Below are 20,997 nucleotides of genomic sequence, written 5' to 3' on the forward strand. Positions count from 1 at the left end.
TGATTAAAGTTTAACATGATACAATGAACAAAAATAACATAAAACTCCTATCCTGGCCCCAGAGCCGCACGGCCGCCGAACACCGTCTGTTCCCTTCCCGCTCTCCCGCCGTTCCCTGGTCTGTCGGGCATTCTTTCCAGACATCGGGGCTTTTTTAAAACGCCGCGGGACGCGGGACACATTGTCAGAAATCGGGACTGTCCCGCAGCGGCTGGAGGCAGGGGCAGGGCTGGGACCAGAGGCTGGGGGTTTGAGTCCTGGCCCCCCAAGTCTGATGTGAGGGCTGTGGGCTCCAGCTCACTCCTGCGGCCTGGCCTTGAAGCCTGGAAGCCCGCCTGTAACACCCGGCTGACTGGCATGACTCAGCGGCTGAGCGCCCACCTAGGAACCAGGAGGTCAGGGTTCGATTCCCGGTCAGGGCACAGGCCCGGGTGGCGGGCTCCATCCCCGTTGTGGGGCGTGCAGGAGGCAGCCGATCTGTGATTCTCTCATCGTGGATGTTTCTATATCTCTCCCTCCCTCTCCTTTCCTCTCTGCAATCAATAAAAATATATGTAACAACAAAAAAAAGTTTATCGATTTTCTTTTTAAATCCTCCCCCAAGGATGTTTTTTCCATGGATTTTCAGAGAGAGTGAAAGGGAGAGACAGAGAGGAATGCCAATGAGAGAGAGAGACATTGATTGGTTGCCCTTCTCACATCCCCGGAACCAGGGCCAGGAGCCTGCAACCAAGGCCCGGCCCCTTGAGCGGAATCGAACCCGGGATCCTTCAGTCGACAGGTGGATGCTTTATTCACTGAGCCAAACCAGCCAGAGCAAGCTTATTGATTTTTAAAAAAAATGTATTTTATTGATTTTTTTTTTTTACAGAGATGAAGGGAGAGGGATAGAGAGTTAGAAACATCGATGAGAGAGAATCATCCATCAGCTGCCTCCTAGACACCCCCCACTTGGGATGTGCCCGCAACCAAGGTTCATGCCCTTGACCGGAATCGAACCCGGGACCCTTCAGTCCGCAGGCCGACGCTCTATCCACTGAGCCACACCAGCCAGAGGAAGTTTATTGATTTTTAGAGAGAGAGGAAGGGAGAAAGAAATAGAAATATCGATCACCTGCTCCTGCATGGCCCTAGTGGGGACCGAGCCCACCACCTAGGTATGTCCCCTGACCAGGAATGGAACTGGAGAGCTCTTGGACATGGGACGATGCCAACTGAGCTACACTGTCCAGGCCCAATAGCGCTGCCTTTTTATTTTTATTTTGCAAACGAATTTTTATTGATTTCAGAGAGGAAAGAAAAGGGAGAGATAGAAACATCCATGATGAGAGAGCATCATGGATCGGCTGCCTCCCGCACACCCCCCACTGGGGATGGAGCCCATAACCCGGGCGTGTGCCGCTGGCTGGAATCGAACCCGGGGCCCTTCAGTCCGCAGGCTGATGCTCTATCCACTGAGCCAGGCCAGCGAGGGCTTGCTTCCTCCACTTTATCCACTATGACTGCTCTTTCTTTTTTTTCTTTTTCTTTTTTTTTTTTAAATATATTTTATTGATTTTACACAGAGAGGAATTGAGAGGGACAGAGAGTTAGAAACGTCGATGAGAGAGAAACACCGACCAGCTGCCTCTTGCACACCCCTCACCTGGGGATGTGCCCGCAACCAAGGTACATGCCCTTGACCGGAATCGAACCTGGGACCTTTCAGTCCGCAGGCCGACGCTCTATCCACTGAGCCAAACCAGTCCCGGCATGACTGCTCTCTCTGTCTGGGTCCCCTTCACCGCTCACCCAGCCTTTTGAGGGGGACCCCATCACCCCCATCCCACCCCCGCAGCTTATAGGAGCAAAATTCAGAGCGACCGGGATCTTCCTTCAACTTGTCTGACAGCCAGGCCGCCCTCCCTCCCTCCCACTCCCTCCCCACCCCATCCAGGTGGGCTTGATCCCGCTTCAGCCCCTGGGGTCCCCCTCCCCTCCCCCCCTCCCCGCTTCCTGCCCCCGCCGCCCCAGCCTCCTCTCAGTGCGGTTTGGGTTGGCTCACACCTCGAGGTCTGGCCTTGCAGCCTCCTTCCCGACCACACACCTTAGCGGAGAGGAGGGGGAATTCAGACCGGATCTCATAGTGCTATCAGCAGTAATGTGCTCTTTTCCCAAAAAGACTTTTATTTTAAATATATTTTATTGATTTTTACAGAGAGGGAGAGAGAGAGAGAGAGAGAGAGAGAGAGAGAGAGAGCGAGCTAGAGACATCAATGAGAGAGAGACATCGACCAGCTGCCTCCTGCACACCCCCTACCGGGGATGTGCAGGCAACTAAGGTACATGCCCTTGACCGGAATCGAACCTGGGACCCTTCAGTCCCTCCATCCATTGAGCCAAACTGGTTAGGGGAATAAAAATATATTTTAAATAAAAGTGGGATCAGGGGGAGTGGCCACCTGTCCGCTCCCAGCTCCTGGGGGTGGGGGATGAAGTGGGGGGGCACTTGGGATGAGAGGAGAAGTTTGCAAATACAAGCCAGTTCTGACCAAGGACCCCCGTTGTCGCTAAACGCCCCCTGGTGACCGATCCAGCAAACTGTACTTAACAGTTTCCCATTCATTGGTGTCTCAGCCCCTTTGGAGTCGGGGAGCCTGGGAGCTGCGGATGGATGGCGGTGGTGGTTATTATTATTATTTATTTATTTTTAGAAATATTATATTGCTTTTTTACAGAGAGGAAGGGAGAGGGACAGAGAGTTAGAAACGTCAATGAAAGAGAAACATCGACCAGCTGCCTCCTGCACCCCCCCCACTGGGGATGTGCCCGCAACCAAGGTACATGCCCTTGATGGGAATCCAATCTGGGACCTTTCAGTCCGCAGACCGACGCTCTATCCACTGAGTCAAAACGGTTTCGGTTATTATTTTTAAATGTATATTTATTGATTTCAGAGAGGAAGGGAGAGAGAGAGGAGCATCCGTGATGAGCGAGCATCTTGCATCGGCTGCCTCCTGCACACCTCCTACAGGGGGGATCGAGCCCACCACAAGGGCAGGTGCCCTCACCGGGAATCGAACCCTGACCTCCTGGTTCCTAGGTGGATGCTCCACCGCGCTCTCTCTTTCCTTCTCTCTTCCTCTCTGAAATCAGAAAGAAATATTTAAAAGCCCAGCCAGGTGTAGCTCAGCGGTTGAGCATCCACCCAGGAACCAAGTGGTCATGGGTTCAATTCCCGGTTTAGGGCACCTGCCCTTGTGGTGGGCTCCATCCCCTGAAGGGGGCGTGCAGGAGGCGGCTGATCCATGATTCTCTCTCACCATTGATGTTTCTATTTCCCTCTCCCTCTCCCTTCCTCTCTGAAATCAATAAAAATGTACATTGCAGAAACTGGTGTGGCTCAGTGGATAGAGCGTGGGGTCTGGGTTCGATTCCGGTCAAGGGCATGCACATTGGTTGCGGGCACATCCCCAGTGGGGGTGGGTGTGCAGGAGGCAGCTGATGGGTGTTTCTCTCTAATCGATGTTTCTAACTCTCTATCCCTCTCTTCTTCTCTGTGAAAAATCAATAAAATATATTTTTAAAATATATTAAAAATATTTTTTAAATAAATAAACATGGGACAGAGCGAGAGGAAGGACGCGGGTGGAGGGAGGCGGGTGTGTGCGGGGAGGGGAGGGTGGCCGCGGCCCCACGGGCACCGCAGGGGCAGCTGTCAGCGGGAGATAAGGCGGAGGGAGGAGCTGGGAGCCCGCGGAGGGGCGGAGGCGGAGCCCGGGGACCGCCGCCGCCGCCGCCGCCGGGAGAAGGCGGCGGAGACGCACCGGCTGCAGCGGCGCACGGTGCGCGCTCCGGGCGGCGAGCCGAGCGCCCCGGTGGGCGCGCAGGTGGATGCCCCGCCGCACAGGCGAACCCGGGCCTGGATCCAGCCCCGGGGAGAGGACGCGGACTTCCGCTCCGTCCCGTCCCCGCGCACCCAGCGGAGCTCGCGGCCCTAACGGGACACGCGGGGCCGCGCTACGTAACGGGTCGCGAAACCGGCCACGCAGGCGACGCCCGCGACCGAGCCTCCTGGCTGCAGATCGCGCGAGGACACGCCTCCCTCTCGCCCCGCCTCCCTCTCGCCCCGCCCCGCCTTTTCCTTTGTTTCCTCCATTCGGAGACATATCGCGAGAACTGTGCCGCAAATCTCGCGAGCGCGGATTCGGGCCGGCCGGGGCCGCTGCTCTCGCGGTGTTTGGACGAGACTGCGCCCTTCCTTCCTTCTGGCCGCTCGGCCGCCTTCTCCCCTTCCCCTCCCGGCCTCCCCTCCTTCCCCGTGGCCCGGCCCCGCGGGCTAATATGGTCTCCGGCGATGGACGCCCCAAGTGCAGGTCAGTGCTGTTCACCGCCGCCGGGGGCCGGGCAGCTGCGGGCGGGCGCGCGGTCCGGTCCGGTCCGGCGCCGGGTCCCTGTGTGTTCCGCCTGGAGTCGCCCGGCCAGCGTGCGGGCCTCGGGCCTCGGGCTCGGGTCGCTCCCCGAGGCCTCCCTGCGGGGCCCATTCCGCCCCTGCCCGCTCGCGCCCGGGCCCCGCCGGCTCCCAGCCCCGCCAGGGGCCCCGCTGGCCGCACAGCAGGCCCGGGGCACGGTCTCCGTGGAAGCGGAGTGGGAGGCGGTCAAGGCCGGGCGTCGGGGGGCCAGGCCCCCGGGCCGCGCACTGCAGCGTGGGGCCTGCACCTCGCGGTCCCCGCTCCGTCGGGTCCGTGAGGTTCGGACGGCGCTGTCAGCGGGCCGGGCTGGTCTCCTCCTCGGACCGAGGGCCCAGCCAGGCCGAGGATGGGGGCTGGGAGTCCATTGTGCCTTCTTTCAAGACCGCCTCCCGCCCCTCCTCCCCGAGGTCGTGCGGGCCCCCGAGGCCCCAGCCTTCATGGTTCAGTCTCAATTCGTGCAAAACCCGGAAGAACGCGTCCGCTTTTTAAGGCGAATCGGCCCCTTTACCGGGAGGTTTTGTTAACACTTTTATCTTTACTCTCCAGGCCTGTTGGGGTCTTTCTTGGGTTGGGTTGGGTTGGGTTTGATTTCGGTTTTGTCCATGTTGTTGAATGCATTGTCATAATCTTGTCCTTTGATTCTTTTTTTTTTTTTTTAAATACACTTTTATTGATTTCAGAGAGGTAGGAAGAGGGAGAGAGAGAAACATCAATGAGAGAGAATCATGGGTGGGCTGCCTCCTGCACGCCTCCCACTTGGGATCGAGTCTGCAACCCAGGCATGTGCCCTTGACTGGAATCCAACCTGTCAATTCAATCTGCAGGCGGAGGCTCTATCCACTGAACCACACCGGCTAGGCCCCCCCCCCTTTTTTTTTTAAAGAAAAGTCAATCCGTGTATCATAATTGTGGCGTTCTCAAGTTGCTGCCTGTACTTATGAAATATTCAGGATGTGTTTTTCCCAAACATGCCTCCACATCATTGAAGTCACTCTCATTGCCCCTTTCCAGGTGTTCTTTGTTATCACATTTCAGCAGGGTTGAGAGCCGAAACCGGTTTGGCTCAGTGGATAGAGCGTCGGCCTGCGGTCTGAAAGGTCCCAGGTTCGAGTCCGGTCAAGGGCATATACCTTGGTTGCGGGCACATCCCCGGTAGGGGATGTGCAGGAGGCAGCTGATCGATGCTTCTCTTTCATCGATGTTTCTGACTCTCTGTCCCTCTCTTCCTCTGTGTAAAAAATCAATAAAATATACTTAAAAAAAAAGAATCAGGGTCGAGAGATGGACTGTCCAATACAGTGAACAGTAGCTGCATGTGACTTTTTATACTTAAACTAGAGGCCTGGTACACAAAATTCATGCGGGGGGGGGGGGGTCCCTCAGTTCAGCCTGTACCCTCTCCAATCTGGGACCCCACAGGGATTGGGCCTAAACTGGCAGTCGGACATCCATCTTGTAATCTGGGAGGCTGGCTCTTAACCGCTCATCTGCCTGCCTGCCTACCTGATTGTCCCTAACCACTCTGCCTGCTGGCCTGTTTGCCCCCAACTGGCGCCCTCCCCTTCCGGCCTGATCGCCTCTGCCTCTGCCTCTGCCCTGGCTTTGTCCAGAAGGACATCTGGAAGGTCTCCCGGTGTAATTAGCATATTACCTTATTAGCATAGATGAATTAAAATAAAAAGTTTGAGTTCACCAGTGGCTGGTAGCCACATTTCAAGTGCTCAGTAGCCACCTGTGGCTCATTGCACAGGGACTAAATACAGCTTTGTTATCATTGCAGAAGATTCTGTTGGGTCAAGTTGATTTCCAGGCGTTTTGCCTCTGTAATTGTGTCCAGTTAACATCTATTTTATTTTATTTTTTTCAGGAAACACCTTTGAGTACCTTATTGAAACATTAAACGACAGTTCACGCAAGAAGTTCTTCAATGTACCTAAACTTGGAGGCACGAAGTATGGTAATGTTGCTTCAATTTTCTGGGGCTCCTTTCCTTTCTAATAAAAATGCGTTTGTCGCTCTCGCCGGTGTGGCTCAGTGGATAGAGCATTGGCCTGCGGACTGAAGGGTCCCAGGTTCGGTTCCAGCTAAGGGCACATGCCTGGGTTGCGGGCTTGGTCCCCAGTGGGGGGCATGTGGGAGGCAGCCAACCAATGATTCTCTCATCGTTGATGTTTCTATCTCTCTAACCCTCTCCTTTCCTCTCTGAAATCAATAAAAATATTTATTTATTTTTAAATAAATTAAAAAAATGTGTTTGTCAACCTGAGCTGGAAAAAAAAACATGTAGCCCTAGCTGGTGTGGCTTAGTGGATAGAGCGTCAGCCTGCGGACTGAAAGGTCCTGGGTTCGATTCCAGTCAAGGGCATGGACCTTGCCTGCGGGGACATCCCCGGAAGGGGGTGTGCAAGAGGCAGCTGGTCGATGATTCGCTCTCATCGATGTTTCTAACTCTCTGTCCCTCTCTCTTCCTCTCTGTAAAAAATCAATAAAATATATATTTAAAAAAAAAAAACTTTTGGGACCACTTTTGTCTGAGAAAGAGGTAAGCCCATGCTTTAACTTCTCATTTAAAACCTGCGTTAACCGATAATTTTTTTTTTTAACCCGTGTAAACCACTAATATAATTTTAAAAAGCCTGGCTGGTGACATTCTACAGCTATTCATTGTATGTATTAATTCCTCTAGTGAATAATGCCCGTGGTTCTTTGTCGCCCATCCTTTGAATGGGAATCCGCAGGGCTCGCGGACGTGTTTTGCTCCGGGACTGGCTATGGTTTGCCGGCGCGGCACCAGCACTTTGCCAGACCTTTGCTGGCACGTGATCAGGGCCCAGTCCTTCTCTGAGGTTTCAGAAGCGCGGACCTGGCTGACCCCCAGGTACTGGATGGAAGTCTTGGCTTTCGTGACAGTGGAATAGCTTTCTCACCCAGGCCAGTGAATGAAGGGAAGACCTGTTGGGAAGAGGGATTATTATCATCACAATTCTTTATTTTTTTTTTCAATTTATTGATTGTTCACAGAGAGGAAGAGAGAGAGGGGGAGAGAGAGAAACATCGATGAGAGAGAGTCATCCACCAGCTGCCTCTTACTGGGGATGTGCCCGCAACCAAGGTGCGTGCCCTTGACCGGAATCAAACCCGGGACCCTTCAGTCCGCAGGCCGACGCTCTATCCACTGAGCCACACGGGTCCTGGCTATCGTCACACTTTTGAGTAAAAAACTACTTGAAAAGATGAATGTCAAATATATCGACATCCGTTTCGGAGAGAGCTTATCTTTACCTTGTCTTTTTCTTCTTCTTGCGTTGTTTTATCAAGAAGATGGCTTTTGTGTGAGAGAGGGCAGCAGCGATGTGAGAGAGAGACAGGTTGACTGGGCAAACCCGCAGCCCAGGTATGTGCCCTTGACCAGGAATCCAACCCGTGACCCTTCCGTGCTCGCACCGTGGGGCACGCGGGCTCAGGCTTTATCTGTGGATACGGGGGGACTGGCGTGTTCTAGATTGCCACCAGCAGTGTTATCTCATACGTGATGGGCAGAGTCCGGCGTCCTGGAAGGTCCATTGTCAGAGCCCGGCTCCTTCCCGGAGGAGCGGGACTTGGGTTGATGTCAGACGGGTCGCCGGGCAGTCAGCCTGGTGGGGGCGCAGGGGACAGGAGTCTGGCCTGCGCGGTGACCGTGACCGTGACCGTGACCGTGACCGTGACCGTGACCGTGGAGCAGCTGCTCGGCAGCCTTCAGCGCCCCCTCCTCGTTCCCGTGGTCTCGCTCACCCTTCGTGTTTCCTTTTCTGCCTGTTTCTTTAACCGCAGGCCTGGTTGGTCCCGCAGAGTCAGGACTTGGCTTTCCCAAGCTGGAAGTCGTTGCCAACTTCCTGTGCCAACTTCCTGTTCATAAGGAAAGCTGCTGTGCATGTGTGATGTGTGAGTTTTGATGCAAGCTTATTATATAAACCAGTGTGGCTCAGTGGGTAGAGCATCGGTCTGTGGACTGAAAGGTCCCAGGTTTGATTCTGGTCGGGGGCATGTACCTTGGTTGTGGGCACATCCCCAGTGGGGAGTGTGCAGGAGGCAGCTGATGGATGTTTCTAACTCTATCGCTCTCTGTCTTCCTCTCTGTAAAAAAACGAATTAAATATATTTTTTTTAAAAAAAAGCTTATGTAGAACTAGGGGCCCGGTGCACGGGGAGGTGGGGGGTGAGTCCCTCAGCCCGACCTGCACCCTCTCCAGTCTGGGAGCCCTCGCCAATCGGGAGTTTCTGTCTGTCTTTGCAATCATATGAGCGAATTGTCTGAGACCCCAGCCCAGTTTGGTTTGGTGCTCACAGAATAATAGAGGCTTTTTTTCTTTCTTTGCTTCATTGGTGGAGATTTCCTGGAAGTTTTAGGATATCTTCCCTTTAATTTTTCCTAGGCACTCTGGCTTTACTTATGTCTCTCACCTTTGTTTTCCCTCCATCCGCAACAGGCACTTGCTCCTGGCTCACTTTGCTCTAGAGTCTAGGAGATCCACCTGCCACCAGAGCTACAATTCCCAGCATTCCTGGTTTTCCCTTCCTGCCCTGTCTCTGTCCCAAGGCCTCTTGCTCTGCCAAGTCCTCCAAGCCACCAGCTCTCCCTCTCTGCTGTCCATCTGGACCTTGGGGAGCAAGTTCCCCAAGCCTCTCCACTCTATCTGGCCCCTGTGTATGCAAATTAATCTGCCATCTTTGTTAGGTTAATTTGCATACTCACTCCTGATAGGCTGGTGAGCATGGCAGAGGTATGGTCAGTTTACATTTTTCTCTTCTATTTTATTTTATTTATTTATTTATTTATTTATTTATTTTAATATATTTTATTGATTTTTTACAGAGAGGAAGGGAGAGAGATAGCCAGAAACATCGATGAGAGAGAAACATTGACCAGCTGCCTCTTACACACCCCCTACCAGGGATGTGCCTGCAACCAATGTACATGCCCCTGACCGGAATCGAACCCGGGACCTTTCAGTCCGCAGACCGACGCTCTACCCCTGAGCCACACCGGTTTTGGCATCTCTGTTCTAGTCTTGACTCTTGAATATAAGGAACAAACACTCACTTAGCTCAGCGCTCAAGGCAGAAGTGCCATTTGCTGACGGTCCAGGACAGTAGGACAGCGGCCCCGCCTCTGGGAACCGCGCTTCTCAGTCGGGTCTGCTCCGCTCTGCACAGGCTCCTGGCTCCTGGTCCCAGGTCTCTGACACACTCTCCAGTCTGCTCTGCAGCCCTGGCTCCTTGTGGGAAGCCCCAGCGGGCCACCCACCCGTTCAGGAAGAACCTCAGGACTTGTGTGTGTGTGTGTGTGTGTGTGTGTGTGTCACCTGCTGTGGCCGGGCTGGGACCTGTGCGAGGCCGGCTTCCCTGGCCTTGTCCCCCGTGGGCCCGGGGTGTGGACACGCAGTCCCCGCTTGGCCAGGACGGCCTGCCCGCCGATGCTCCGCGCACCGCCACGCACTCGCCACCCTCCCGCTGCGTCCGCCGGCCATTCCCCTCCGGGTTAGGCTGTGGTGGTGAAGGCAGACGCCCGCTGGGCCAAGGGAGGAGGTGCATTGTGGGGCACAGCTCCCTGGCCAGGGAAGCATGGATTGAGGAAGCTCTTTTCTCTCGGGTTTCAGGCTCCCACCCCTCTGCTCCCTCTGCTCCACCGCAGACAAGCCTCTGCCTGTGAGTTTGCACACGGCCCTGCGGCCGCTCGGCCCCACAGCTGCTCAGTCCTCTTGCAGCTCAGCCCTGTGGCCGCTCAGCCCTATGGCACCTCAGCTCTCTGGCCGCCCAGCCCTGTGGCCTCTCAGTCCTGTGGCTGCTCAGTCCTCAGGCTGCTCAGCCCTGTGGCCGCCCAGCCCTGTGGCCTCTCAGCCCCGTGGCCTCTCAGCCCCGTGGCCTCTCAGCCCCGTGGCCTCTCAGTCCCGTGGCCGCCCAGCCCCGTGGCCGCCCAGCCCCGTGGCCTCTCAGTCCTGTGGCCGCCCAGCCCCGTGGCCGCCCAGCCCCGTGGCCTCTCAGTCCTGTGGCTGCACAGCCCTGTGGCCGCCCAGCCCCGTGGCCGCCCAGTCCTGTGGCCGCCCAGCCCCGTGGCCGCCCAGTCCCGTGGTCACCCAGCCCTGTGGCCGCCCAGCCCTGTGGTATCTCAGTCCTTTGGCCGCACAGCCCCGTGACCGCTCAGCCCCGTGGCCTCTCAGCCCCGTGTCCTCTCAGTCCTGTGGCCGCCCAGCCCCGTGGCCGCCCAGCCCCGTGGCCGCCCAGCCCCGTGGTCGCCCAGCCCTGTGGTATCTCAGTCCTGTGGCCGCTCAGCCCTGTGGTATCTCAGTCCTTTGGCTGCACAGCCCCGTGGCCGCTCAGGACGCCTTTCCGGTCTGTCTGTGTTGCTGGCAGGCCCCTGCGTGAGGGACCCCTGCTCCCGTGTGCTCTCTCACGGCTGTTGGTCGTGGCCTCCCAGGGCTCGGGCTGCTTCCCGGCCTGCCGGGGAGGCGTGGACACGGAGGACCGCTCCATGGAGCAGGGGCCGGCCCTGGGAGCGCAGGCCGCTGTCTGCACCTTCACTTCGCCGGCGATGGAGGCTCTTCTTGCTTCCTGTCTGCCCGCGAGTGAAAGGAGGGCCCTGAGCGGGACTCTGCCCTTCTGGTTCTTCGGCGCGCTCTGGGCAACAGATGAGAAGGGCTGGTTCTGAGCTGGAAATCCAGTGATGACGTTTGTTGGAGATAGAAGAAGGGAGGGGAAGAGAGAGAGAGAAACATTGATGTGAGAGAAACCCATCGATTGATTGGTTGCCCCCCTTACATGCCCCGACTTGGGTTGGGATCGAACCTACAACCCCGGAAGGAAACCTTGACCAGGAGTGGAACTCGAGACCCCGGGTTGCGTGACTTAGCTCTAACCACTGAGCCACCGGCCAGGGCTCCTCCAGTACCTTCTCTGTAGGCCCCTGGCCTTGAGCAGCTTCTGAGGTTTGCCTGCCCACAGGGGTTTTCACAGAGCGCGTGGGCGGTCTTGTTTCCACTTCCTGGCGAGGGGGCATTGCATCCAGGAGCCGAGGAATTGGCCTGCAGTCACGCGCTTTCTTGAGCAGTTTGGCCTTGGACTCTGCCTTCTACTTTTATTTATTTATTTATTTATTTATTTATTTTTTAAATATATTTTATTGATTTTTCACAGAGAGGAGGAGAGAGGGATAGAGAGTTAGAAACATCGATGAGAGAGAATCATCGATCAGCTGCCTCCTGCACACCCCCTACTGGGGATGTGCCCGCAACCACGGTACATGCCCTTGACCGGAATCGAACCCGGGACCCTTCAGTCCGCAGGCTGACGCTCTACCACGGAGCCAAACCGGTCCCGGCTGCCTTCAACTTTTATTTTTTAAAAAATATTTTATTGATTTTTTTACAGAGAGGAAGAGAGGAATAGAGAATTTGAAACATCGATGAGAGAGAAACATCGACCAGCTGCCTCTTGCACACCCCCCACCAGGGATGTGCCCACAACCGAGGCACATGCCCTTGACCGGAATCGAACCTGGGACCCTTGAGTCCGCAGGCCGACGCTCTATCCACTGAGCCACACCGGTTAGAGCCTGCCTTCTACGTTTAGTCCAGCTGCCCCTCAGGACAAGGCTCCAGGCGGAGCGGGACCAGCTGCTGTGCTCATTGCCCAGGGACTACGCTCCTCCTGCGAGGTCGGCTCTGGGGCCGGGCCAGGGCCCCTGCGTGCCATCCCCGTCTCCGTGATGAGCCTGGCGGAGCCTCCGTGGGGAAGACTCCTGTCCGGGCAGAGGCCGTACCCACGGGGACACGGCCTTGCACACCGGAGCCGCCCTGGGGAGCTGCAGGCGGGGGCAGGCTGCGTGTGGAATGGCCTCATGAGAGCGTCCTGGTTAAATTCCACGACTAAATGTCAAAACGCATCCCAGAGCCAGGAAACCGGCCATCAGCCCTGCGGCTGTGACTGCCCTGAGCAGCGCGGCTGCCAGGCTCAGCAGCAGCCTTCGGACTGGATGCGCCGAGCCTGCACCCTGGGGGCTGGCTGGACCTGATTCACCCCCCTCCTCCACCACCCCCTCCCCGGGCGGTGGCGGCACAGCCTCTGGGCCCGGCACCTGCGGGATCGCCCTCCACTGAAGTGTGATGCCACCATCCTGCTCCAGCTTCCCGTCACCAGATTGTCTGTTATCTGTTGTTACAGGATCCGCTTTCCGGATTCTCAGGATCCCAGACATTCCTGGGAGAGGGGTGTGGGGGCGTAATCCAGCCAGTTCTCTCCCAGCCCCGGTCAGCCCAGGCGGCCAGCAGTGGTGGGTGCTCCAGGTGGGACGTGCCCGCGGCTCAGGCAGCATCCTGTGCCGAGGAAGCGCAGTGGTTAGTGATGGGCGCACAGGTGGGAGTGCAAGGACGGGGCCTTCCTTAGCAGGCGCGGCCGGTCACAGGCTCCAGCTGGCAAGCTTAACATCAGCCATCGCTGACGGACAGGACAGCAGTCCCCCTGTGTGTCCCCCGGGTCCCCCCCAGTCCCGAGGTTCAGGCTGTGCGCTGGGCGGAGTGGTGGGGTTCGCCCACCCGCCCCATTCCTCTGGAACATGGGCTGGGGTGTCTGCTCGCCCTGCGCAGCCGTCCCGGCCATCGGCGGAGTGTCCCAGTACTGGTGTCGCCGTCACCTTCTATCCCAGTCCCAAAGCTGGGGGGGGGGGGGGGGGGCATGCTGGCGATGCAGACAGGCCAGAAAAGCCTCAAGGTGCTTCCTTTACGGGAACAGCGAACGTTCTGGACTTCAGAAAGCCGCTGCACGTCAGGCTGCTGAGCTGGTTAGAACGAATCCCCTCTGAGATTGCCCAGCTTATAAGTCAGCCTTCACCAGGGGCGTACAGATCGGAACACACAGCCCTTCCGAGGTTGGGTGCTCCGTCCACGGGGGTTCTGGCCCGTGACCCTGCGGGTGAGGGGACCGTCCTCGGGAGAGGGGAGGGCGCCATGCGTGGGGCCGGCGGAGACGGGGGCTGTGTGGCCTGGGTGCTGGCGGCGGTGGGTGCTTCCGGCGGCCACAGAGCTGGTGTGTGATCCGTTCAGGCCTGCTTGTTGCAGGAACGCTGCGTAGTGGGTGGGTGTGCTTCCTGCTCCATCAGAGGCGTGGGGTGTCCACGGCGCCCCACTTTCAGGACGCCCTGTGGGTGGGTGTCAGCAGCCTGGCCCCGCCTTTGGAGGCCCGTTCATGGGTCACCTGCTGGTTCCAGCCCCGCCCCCTTCCCTGGGGTCTGGTCCAGGTCTTCCCCCGGCCCTGTAAGGTCTCTGTCATCCTTCTGCATCGGTAGCTGTGGCCTCCTCGACGGGAACTTGCTCTCCGCTGTGCATGGCTGGACTCGGGAGACGGGATGAAGGGCCGCTCCCGCTGTCAGCTTCAGGGGCTGGTGCTCCGGCCGCTTCCAGGGTCGATGCAGGGGTTCATTGTTCATCCTGACGCCCACATCGGTCTCCGATGCCCCGCTGGCTCTGAGGCGAGGGGGGCCGGGCTCGTTCAGGGCGCGGCCCCCAGAGGGAGCTGTCGGAGCAGCGCTGGGCGTCAGGGTGATGACGAGTGGACTGTCCTTGTTGCAGGCGTTTTCGCTGAACAGCCAGGAAGCACGTGTTTTTGAGAAAGAAAGATAAATTGTAAGTTTGTAGCCAGAATTCCACTGGAGTGGCCGTGTTCTGTGCCCAGGGTGCCCTCAGACTGTGCTTGCCGTCCTCACACTGACAGTCTGGTTCCCGGCCTGGCCACAGACTGCTTTCTCCTCGTACACGCGGGGCAGCAGTTCCCGTGGGGAATGGCGGTGGTGGACACACAACATACATGCGATGGACACATAACGTACACGCATCAGCTGTCCTTCGCCTCACAACCATGAAGGTGACAGTGTCAGAGTTACAGCATCCGTGTCTCTGCCGTATGTGTCCTTCGTGCGTGTCCTGCTGGGGAGGAGGCGCGGCCAGACAGCGCGGAATAGATGCTGAGATTTCCGGCCTGTCCCTCCCCTGTCCCTCTGATATCAGACAGGAACACGTTTACCGTACGTGGGCTTGGTGTGAGCTGTGAGTGCTGCTTTCCCGTGAGTCTGTCCTGGCGGCCATGCCTCCTCGGGGGCTCCCTGCCTCCAGACCGCTGTGTCCCCCCTCGGGTGTCACATCCCCAGCCCGCCCGCCCCGGGGTAGCCTCATGGGTGAAAACGTTAGTGTGGAACCTGATCAACCCCAGTCATCGAGATCGAATGATGCTTTTCAGGAAGTGAATTCACTCAGCTACGACCCGGATTCACTGTGAAACTTGAGCCATTTTTGATGGAAACGTGGTAGACCTGTTACAGACTTTTACACAGTGGAACCCACGTTTGTCTTAAAGGACTGTCTTTGTTGTTGTACTGAATTCCCATTTTCTGCGGTTTTCAGTTTCTCTCTGTCTTCCCCGGATGTTCATGTGCACACACCAGTCTCACGTGCCCACGTCAGCACACGCGTGTGAAGTCCCGTCTCTGCTTTTTCGGGGCCTGCTTACACGTGGGGCCTCCGAGGGACAGGTCCTGGTGCTCACAGGATGCGCTTTGTTCTGTGTTTACTATTCTGAAATACTTGTAAATTGAGAAACTATGCATCTGTATCTTTTTTTATGTTCTTTTTTTATTTTTTATTTCTTTATTGATTAAGGTATCAATGTTATATTCCATTCCAGTCCTCCATCCCTCCTCACTCATGCCCCCCCCCCCCCATTGTCCTTGACCACTGGTTAGGCTCATATGTGTGCACACTAGTCCTTTGGTTGATCTCTCCCTTTTATCCCCACCCTCCCTCTGAGGTCCGACAGTCTGACCCATAGCTCCTTGTCTCGGGGTCTGTTCTTGTTCGTCTGTCTATGTTCACCATTTCCCCCAGGTGGTGGGATCATGTCCTACTGGAAATATACTTATAAGAACCAAAAATGAGACGAGCCATAATCTTTATGCTGAGAGGCAAATGAACCGGTCTGTAGTGAGTTTCTTTCTGGACTAACAGCTCTTTTGAGACCCGATTTCAATGTCAAACAGTTCCTTATGTGTACCTGTCAGCAATATATTTCAATTCTGGATGGTGGACAAATGGTGGTGATGCAGGTCCAACCCTCTCTGGTTTGGTGCATCTGTGTCTTTGAAAAAAAAAAAAAAAAAAAGGTTTTATTGATTTTAGGAGAGGGGAGAGGGAGATGGAAACATCAGTGAGAAACATCAACGGGCTGCCTCCTGCACGCCCCCTACTGGTGACCCAGCCGCAGCCCAGGCCTGTGCCCTGCCCGGGAGTTGAACTGTGACCTCGTGGTGCAGGGGAAGCCCCTCCCCTCAGCCCCTGGGCCGCGCCGGCCGGGCGGTGCCCTGCGCCCGTTAACTCTGTGTGAACCGAGTCCTCATGACGCCTCGTTGTGACTGTCCTGCACGCTGTCTCTCGAACCAGACGCCCTGCCGTACTCGGTGCGGGTCCTGCTGGAGGCGGCCGTGAGGAGCTGCGACGGCTTCCTGCTGAGGACGGAGGACGTGCTGAGCATCCTGGACTGGCGGGCCACGCGGGGCCGTGTGGGCGTGCCCTTCTTCCCCGCCCGCGTGCTCCTCCAGGACTTCACGTGAGTGACGCCGCCCCCGAGCGTGCATCCGCGAAGGGCCCTGGCTCCGGCTTTGAGTGTTAGCTCATACATTTTTTTTAAGTTGCCCTTTTCTAGCCCTGGCCGGTGTGGCTCAGTGGTTAGAGCGCCGGCCTGCGGACTGAAAGGTTCCGGGTTCGATTCCGGTCAAGGGCACAGGCCCGGGTGGCGGGCCCGATCCCCAGTGGGGGGGCGTGCAGGAGGCAGCCGATCCGGGATTCTCTCTCATCATGGATGTTTCTACCTCTCTCTCCCTCTCCTTTCCTCTATGATAGGGGTGTCGAACTCAATCAGAGAAGGGGCCAAAATGTAAAACACAGCCTAAATCGCGGGCCGAATGGTTTACTGAACAGTCATAAACTGACAATGTCATAAACTGACAGCGGAGTGCGGTGATGGCAGCGCGGTGCGGGCCACATTGCAAGGCCTGGCGGGCTGGATTTGGCCCTCGGGCCTTGTGTTTGACACATGTGCTCTATGAAATCAATAAAGAAATACACTTTTTTTAAAAAAAATAGTCTTGTCCTAGCTGGTGTGGCTCAGTGGATAGGGTGTCGGCCTGTGGACCAAATGGTCCCAGGTTCGATTCCGGCCAAGGGCACATGCCCGGGTTGTGGGCTCCGTTCTCACCACCACCACCCCCCCCCCCCCCCCCACAGTGGGGGTGTGCGGGAGGCAGCCGATCAGTGATTCTCTCTCATTGATGTTTCTGTCTCTTTCTCTCCCTCTTCCTTCCTCTCTGAAATCAATAAAAAAAAATTTTAAAAGATAAAATTTTAAAAAGACTTAAAAAATTGCCCTTTCTCAACTGAAGCAATTCGTTAAAATTTAGGTGCTTGTTCCTCATGTTCTTTATTTCAAAACCACTTTTGTTCAGCTGCGTCCCTGTCCTCCCGCCAGCTCAGGCTTTCAGACTTCTCCGCACACTGACGGCTGCCCCCCTCGCTCCAGGCCTTTCCCGCCATGGTGCCTGCCCGGTGGTCTCCGTGGGCCCGGGGCAGAGCTAGGCCGGCCCCTCCCGGGAGCCAGAGCCCACGCCCTCCGAAGGGCCTCGCTGCCCTGGGGCCCTGGGTCGATGTCAGAGGAGGGCAGGGTTAGCTGGCAGAGCGCATGCCCTCGGCCCCAGGCCTTTGCTCAGTGCTGGTTGCCTGGCGGCGGGAGTGTGCCCAGTGGGTAACTGAGGGCCAGGGCCCGGGAGAGGCGGGGTCACGTGACATGGAAGGCAGGGGGCGGGGTGCATCCGCCGTCCCCGAAGTTCTCCTGGGTCTGAGCATCCGCCTCTGAGCGCTCACGCTCTCAGCATCGCATGTTAATCAGCCAGGGAGCGTCCAGCCCTGGGTAGCACGGCCCTTGTCAAGCACGAATGCAGATTAAAAAGGGGTCCTTTTTATTTTATTTTTAAATACGTTTTTATTGATTTTACAGAGGAAAGGAGAGGAAGAAAGAGATAGAAACATCAATGTTGAGAGAATCACTGATCGGCTGCCTCCTGCACGCCCCCTACTGGGGATCGAGCTTGCAACTGAGGCATGAGCCCTAGGCCGGAATCGAACCTGGGCCCTTCCATCCGCTGAGCCACACCGGTTAGGCCAAACAGATCTTTTTTCTTTTCTTTTCTTTTCTTTCTTTTTTTTTTTTTTAATATATTTTATTGATTTTTATACAGAGGGGAAGAGAGAGGGATAGAAAGCTAGAAACAGCAATGAGAGAGAATCATCCATCAGCTGCCTCCTGCACGTCCCCCGACTGGGGATGTGCCCACAACCTATGTACATGCCCGCGACCGGAATCGAACCTGGGACCTCTCGGTCTGCAGGCCAACGCTCTATCCACTGAGCCACACCGGTCCCGGCCAAACGGGTCCTTTTTAAATCCAGAAACGGGTAAGTGCGTCTTACAGCGGGCGCCCTGTGCGGGAAGCTAGAGCTCAGAGTGCCCTCTGCTTCCAGGGGCATCCCGGCCATGGTGGACCTCGCGGCGATGCGGGAGGCGGTGAAGACGCTGGGCGGGGACCCCAAGAGAGTCCACCCTGCCTGCCCCACCGACCTCACCGTCGACCACTCTCTGCAGATTGACTTCAGCAAATGGTACTGTGGTGCCCCCGGGGGGGCATGGCGGGGGGGCGGGGGGAGAATATCCATGCTGGGGGGGGGGGGTGTGGCCTGGCGTGTGCGTGCTGGGGTGTGTGTGTGTGTGTGTGTGTGTGGCCTGGCCTGTGCGTGCTGGGGTGTGTGTGTGTGTGTGTGTGTGTGGCCTGGCATGTGTGTGCTGGGGGTGTGTGTGGCCTGGTGTGTGTGTGCTGGGGGGTGTGAAGAGCTGAGTTTCTCTCATTAACCGGCTTTTGTTCCCTCGTGTGCCTGACAGTGCGATACAGAACGCGCCCAACCCTGGAGGCGGGGACCAGCCCAAAGCAGCCAAGCTCTCGCCGCTCAAAGCGCCAGCGCCACCCAGGAGGCTGCCCTGCCGGGGCCCGGCCGCCTGCCGGGGGCCCTGCGAGCCGGGGGAGCCGGGCCCGGGCCGCGGCGCCACGAGGCCGGCCACGCAGATCGAGAACACGCCCCTGCTCTGCCCCTTCCACCTGCAGCCGGTGCCCGAGTACGTACGGCCCTCTTCCTCTCACCCTGCGCTGGCTCCCCGGGGACCCGTCCCCCCGTTCCCTCCACCTTCCCCCCCACACCCAGCCCTGCTCCGGGCCCGGACTGTCTGTGTGGGCTGCTGCCTTGTTCGCCGTGTCCCAGCAGGGCACGCCGTTAGGTCGGCCCTGCCCCAGGAGGGAACCATTAGGCTTCCCTGTGAGTGTGGTTAGTTTCCTGACTCGTAGGCAGAGCAGCGTCCTGCGTCTCACACGGAGAGCTTTATCTTAGTGAGTGTGTGCCAGGCACATGCTCAGTATCCATCCATCTTCCTTCTGGGGATTCCCTATTTACTTACAGTCCCGGCTGTGCTCCCTACGAGGAGGGTTTTATGTTGGCTCCTCCGTAACACCGTGTCTGTGTGTGATCACTGACGGAGCCGATCCAGATGCGGGACGGCCGGACGGAGCGAGTTAAATTTTCTTTTTTTTTTTTTTAGTGTTGGCTGTATTGAGGTACCTGGAGGCTACAGGGACCTCTGTTCCTCCTTCCTAAGAGCTCAGTATGGCCTGTGGGCCCTGGCCCTCCATGTGGCCTCTTATGCCCTCGCCCCTCATTCCCGCTGCCCAGTGTGCGGACTCAGATCGCCGTCTCCTCTTACACAGAGATTCTTGGGAAGGAACATCTATTGCACATGTGTCAAACACAAGGCCCGCGGGCCAAATCCAGCCCGCCAGGCCTTGCAATGTGGCCCGCACCGCGCTGTCATCACTGCACTCCGCTGTCAGTTTATGACATTGTCAGTTTATGACTGTTCAGTAGACCATTCGGCCCGCGATTTAGGCTGGATTTTAGATTTTGGCCCCTTCTCTGATTGAGTTTGACACCCCTAATCTATTGCCTCGAACATCACTGGTTTTTCATTGTCTCTGTAACTGGCAGCGTGGGAAGGGCCAAGGTGGTCTATTTTTATTTCCAAAAACCCAGTGTGGGGTAACTCTTCCCTTCAGCTCTAAGTCTAAGTAATAAAACAGTCAGATGGGCTCCATGTTGTCCGGGCTGTGTGAAAAGCGGTAACTGTGTGTGCCGCGGTGTGTCGGGGATGTCCGAACTGCAGGCGCAGGCAAGAGTGGGGATCGCTGCCTCCCTGGGAGGATGGCCCTTTAAGGCCCCAGGTGCTGCGGCTGGGGTAATCTGGGGGGCTTCCTTCAGATTCTGCCCCCCCCCCCCCCCCCCCCCCCCCCCGCCTCGGGGGCTGCCCACTGCTGGCCACAGGTGCTGGGTCGGGAGTGATTAGGAAGTCTCGGGAGAGACCGCTCAGCAGTGAATGATTAACGTGGTCTTTGTATTGAAAACCTCGCCCATTGAACAGCTATAAGCATCTGGGCCCCGGAGGGCACGTGTAATTTACGTTTATTGATATTCAATCAAGCCTTAATCACCAGCTGGGCTGTAACGATTTTGAAACGTCTGTTAGATGCAGTGAGGTCCCTGATGAGCTCTGTCGAGTCCCCAGCCCACCTGCAGCCCGCGCGGGGGAGGAGGGGGGCAGGCCCCTCCCCTCCACGGTGAAAGGAGGAGCTGGTGCTGGCCACGGCCCTGCCAGGAGGCCCGGGTGGCACGCTCACGCTGATGGCGTGTGAGCTGCCGCCGCCTCTGCTGTCAGAGACCAGCCACACTTACCCCTGATTTTACACTAGTTTTGCCGCGACTCCCAGCGACACCCAGGAAGGGCAATGGGGTCGCGTGTGGCGTGGCCTTACGGGCAGGTACACTCCGTGTTCTTGCGGGCGCTTCCTAGCGGGTCACCTAGGGGCCGCACTGCCTTGTGGGAAAGGCGTGGAGTTTCCCGGATACTGCCCATCGGTGCTGGAGGGGAGACCGGGAGAGGGGCAGCTCTTCCCGTAGCCCACACCCTGACGCGCTCTCCCTCCCCCCAGGCCTGAGACCGTGTTAAAGAACCAGGAGGTGGAATTCGGCAGGAACCGGGAGAGGCTCCAGTTCTTCAAGGTATAGACGCGGGGGGCACTTTAATTGCAGTTTATGGATACGGGCAGGTGCGGGGGTTTATATCGAGGCCAGTGGTTTTTTTTAATATATTTTACTGATTTTTTTACAGAGAGGAAAGGAGAGGGATAGAGAGTTAGAAACATCGATGAGAGAGAATCATCGATCAGCTGCCTCCTGCACACCCCCTACTGGGGATGTGCCCACATCCAAGGTCCATGCCCTTGACCGGAATCGAACCTGGGACCTTTCAGTCCGCAGGCCGATGCTCTGTCCACTGAGCCACACCGGCTTCGGCAAGGCCAATGGGTTTTGAGCAT

The 20,997-nt window shown here is 57.1% G+C and overlaps 1 protein-coding gene across 2 annotated transcripts in view; it reads left to right on the plus strand.

The window, feature by feature from the left end:
* Positions 1 to 4,189: 4,189 nt before the first annotated feature.
* IREB2 (iron responsive element binding protein 2) overlaps positions 4,190 to 20,997 on the plus strand; it is a 38,415-nt gene continuing 21,607 nt past the window's right edge. Inside the window, exons 1-6 of one of the 2 annotated variants that reach the window (XM_084869063.1) lie at positions 4,190 to 4,355; positions 6,319 to 6,408; positions 15,914 to 16,079; positions 18,047 to 18,184; positions 18,462 to 18,692; positions 20,611 to 20,680. In XM_084869063.1, coding sequence (XP_084725189.1) covers positions 4,337 to 4,355; positions 6,319 to 6,408; positions 15,914 to 16,079; positions 18,047 to 18,184; positions 18,462 to 18,692; positions 20,611 to 20,680 — 714 coding nt within the window. In that variant the 5' untranslated portion in view covers positions 4,190 to 4,336. The remainder of the gene's footprint in view (positions 4,356 to 6,318; positions 6,409 to 15,913; positions 16,080 to 18,046; positions 18,185 to 18,461; positions 18,693 to 20,610; positions 20,681 to 20,997) is intronic. The other variant, XM_084869062.1, reaches the window with a different exon arrangement.

The sequence above is a fragment of the Pipistrellus hanaki genome (genome assembly GCF_964339955.1).
Source record: "Pipistrellus hanaki genome assembly, chromosome: 21".
Lineage (NCBI taxonomy): Eukaryota > Metazoa > Chordata > Mammalia > Chiroptera > Vespertilionidae > Pipistrellus > Pipistrellus hanaki.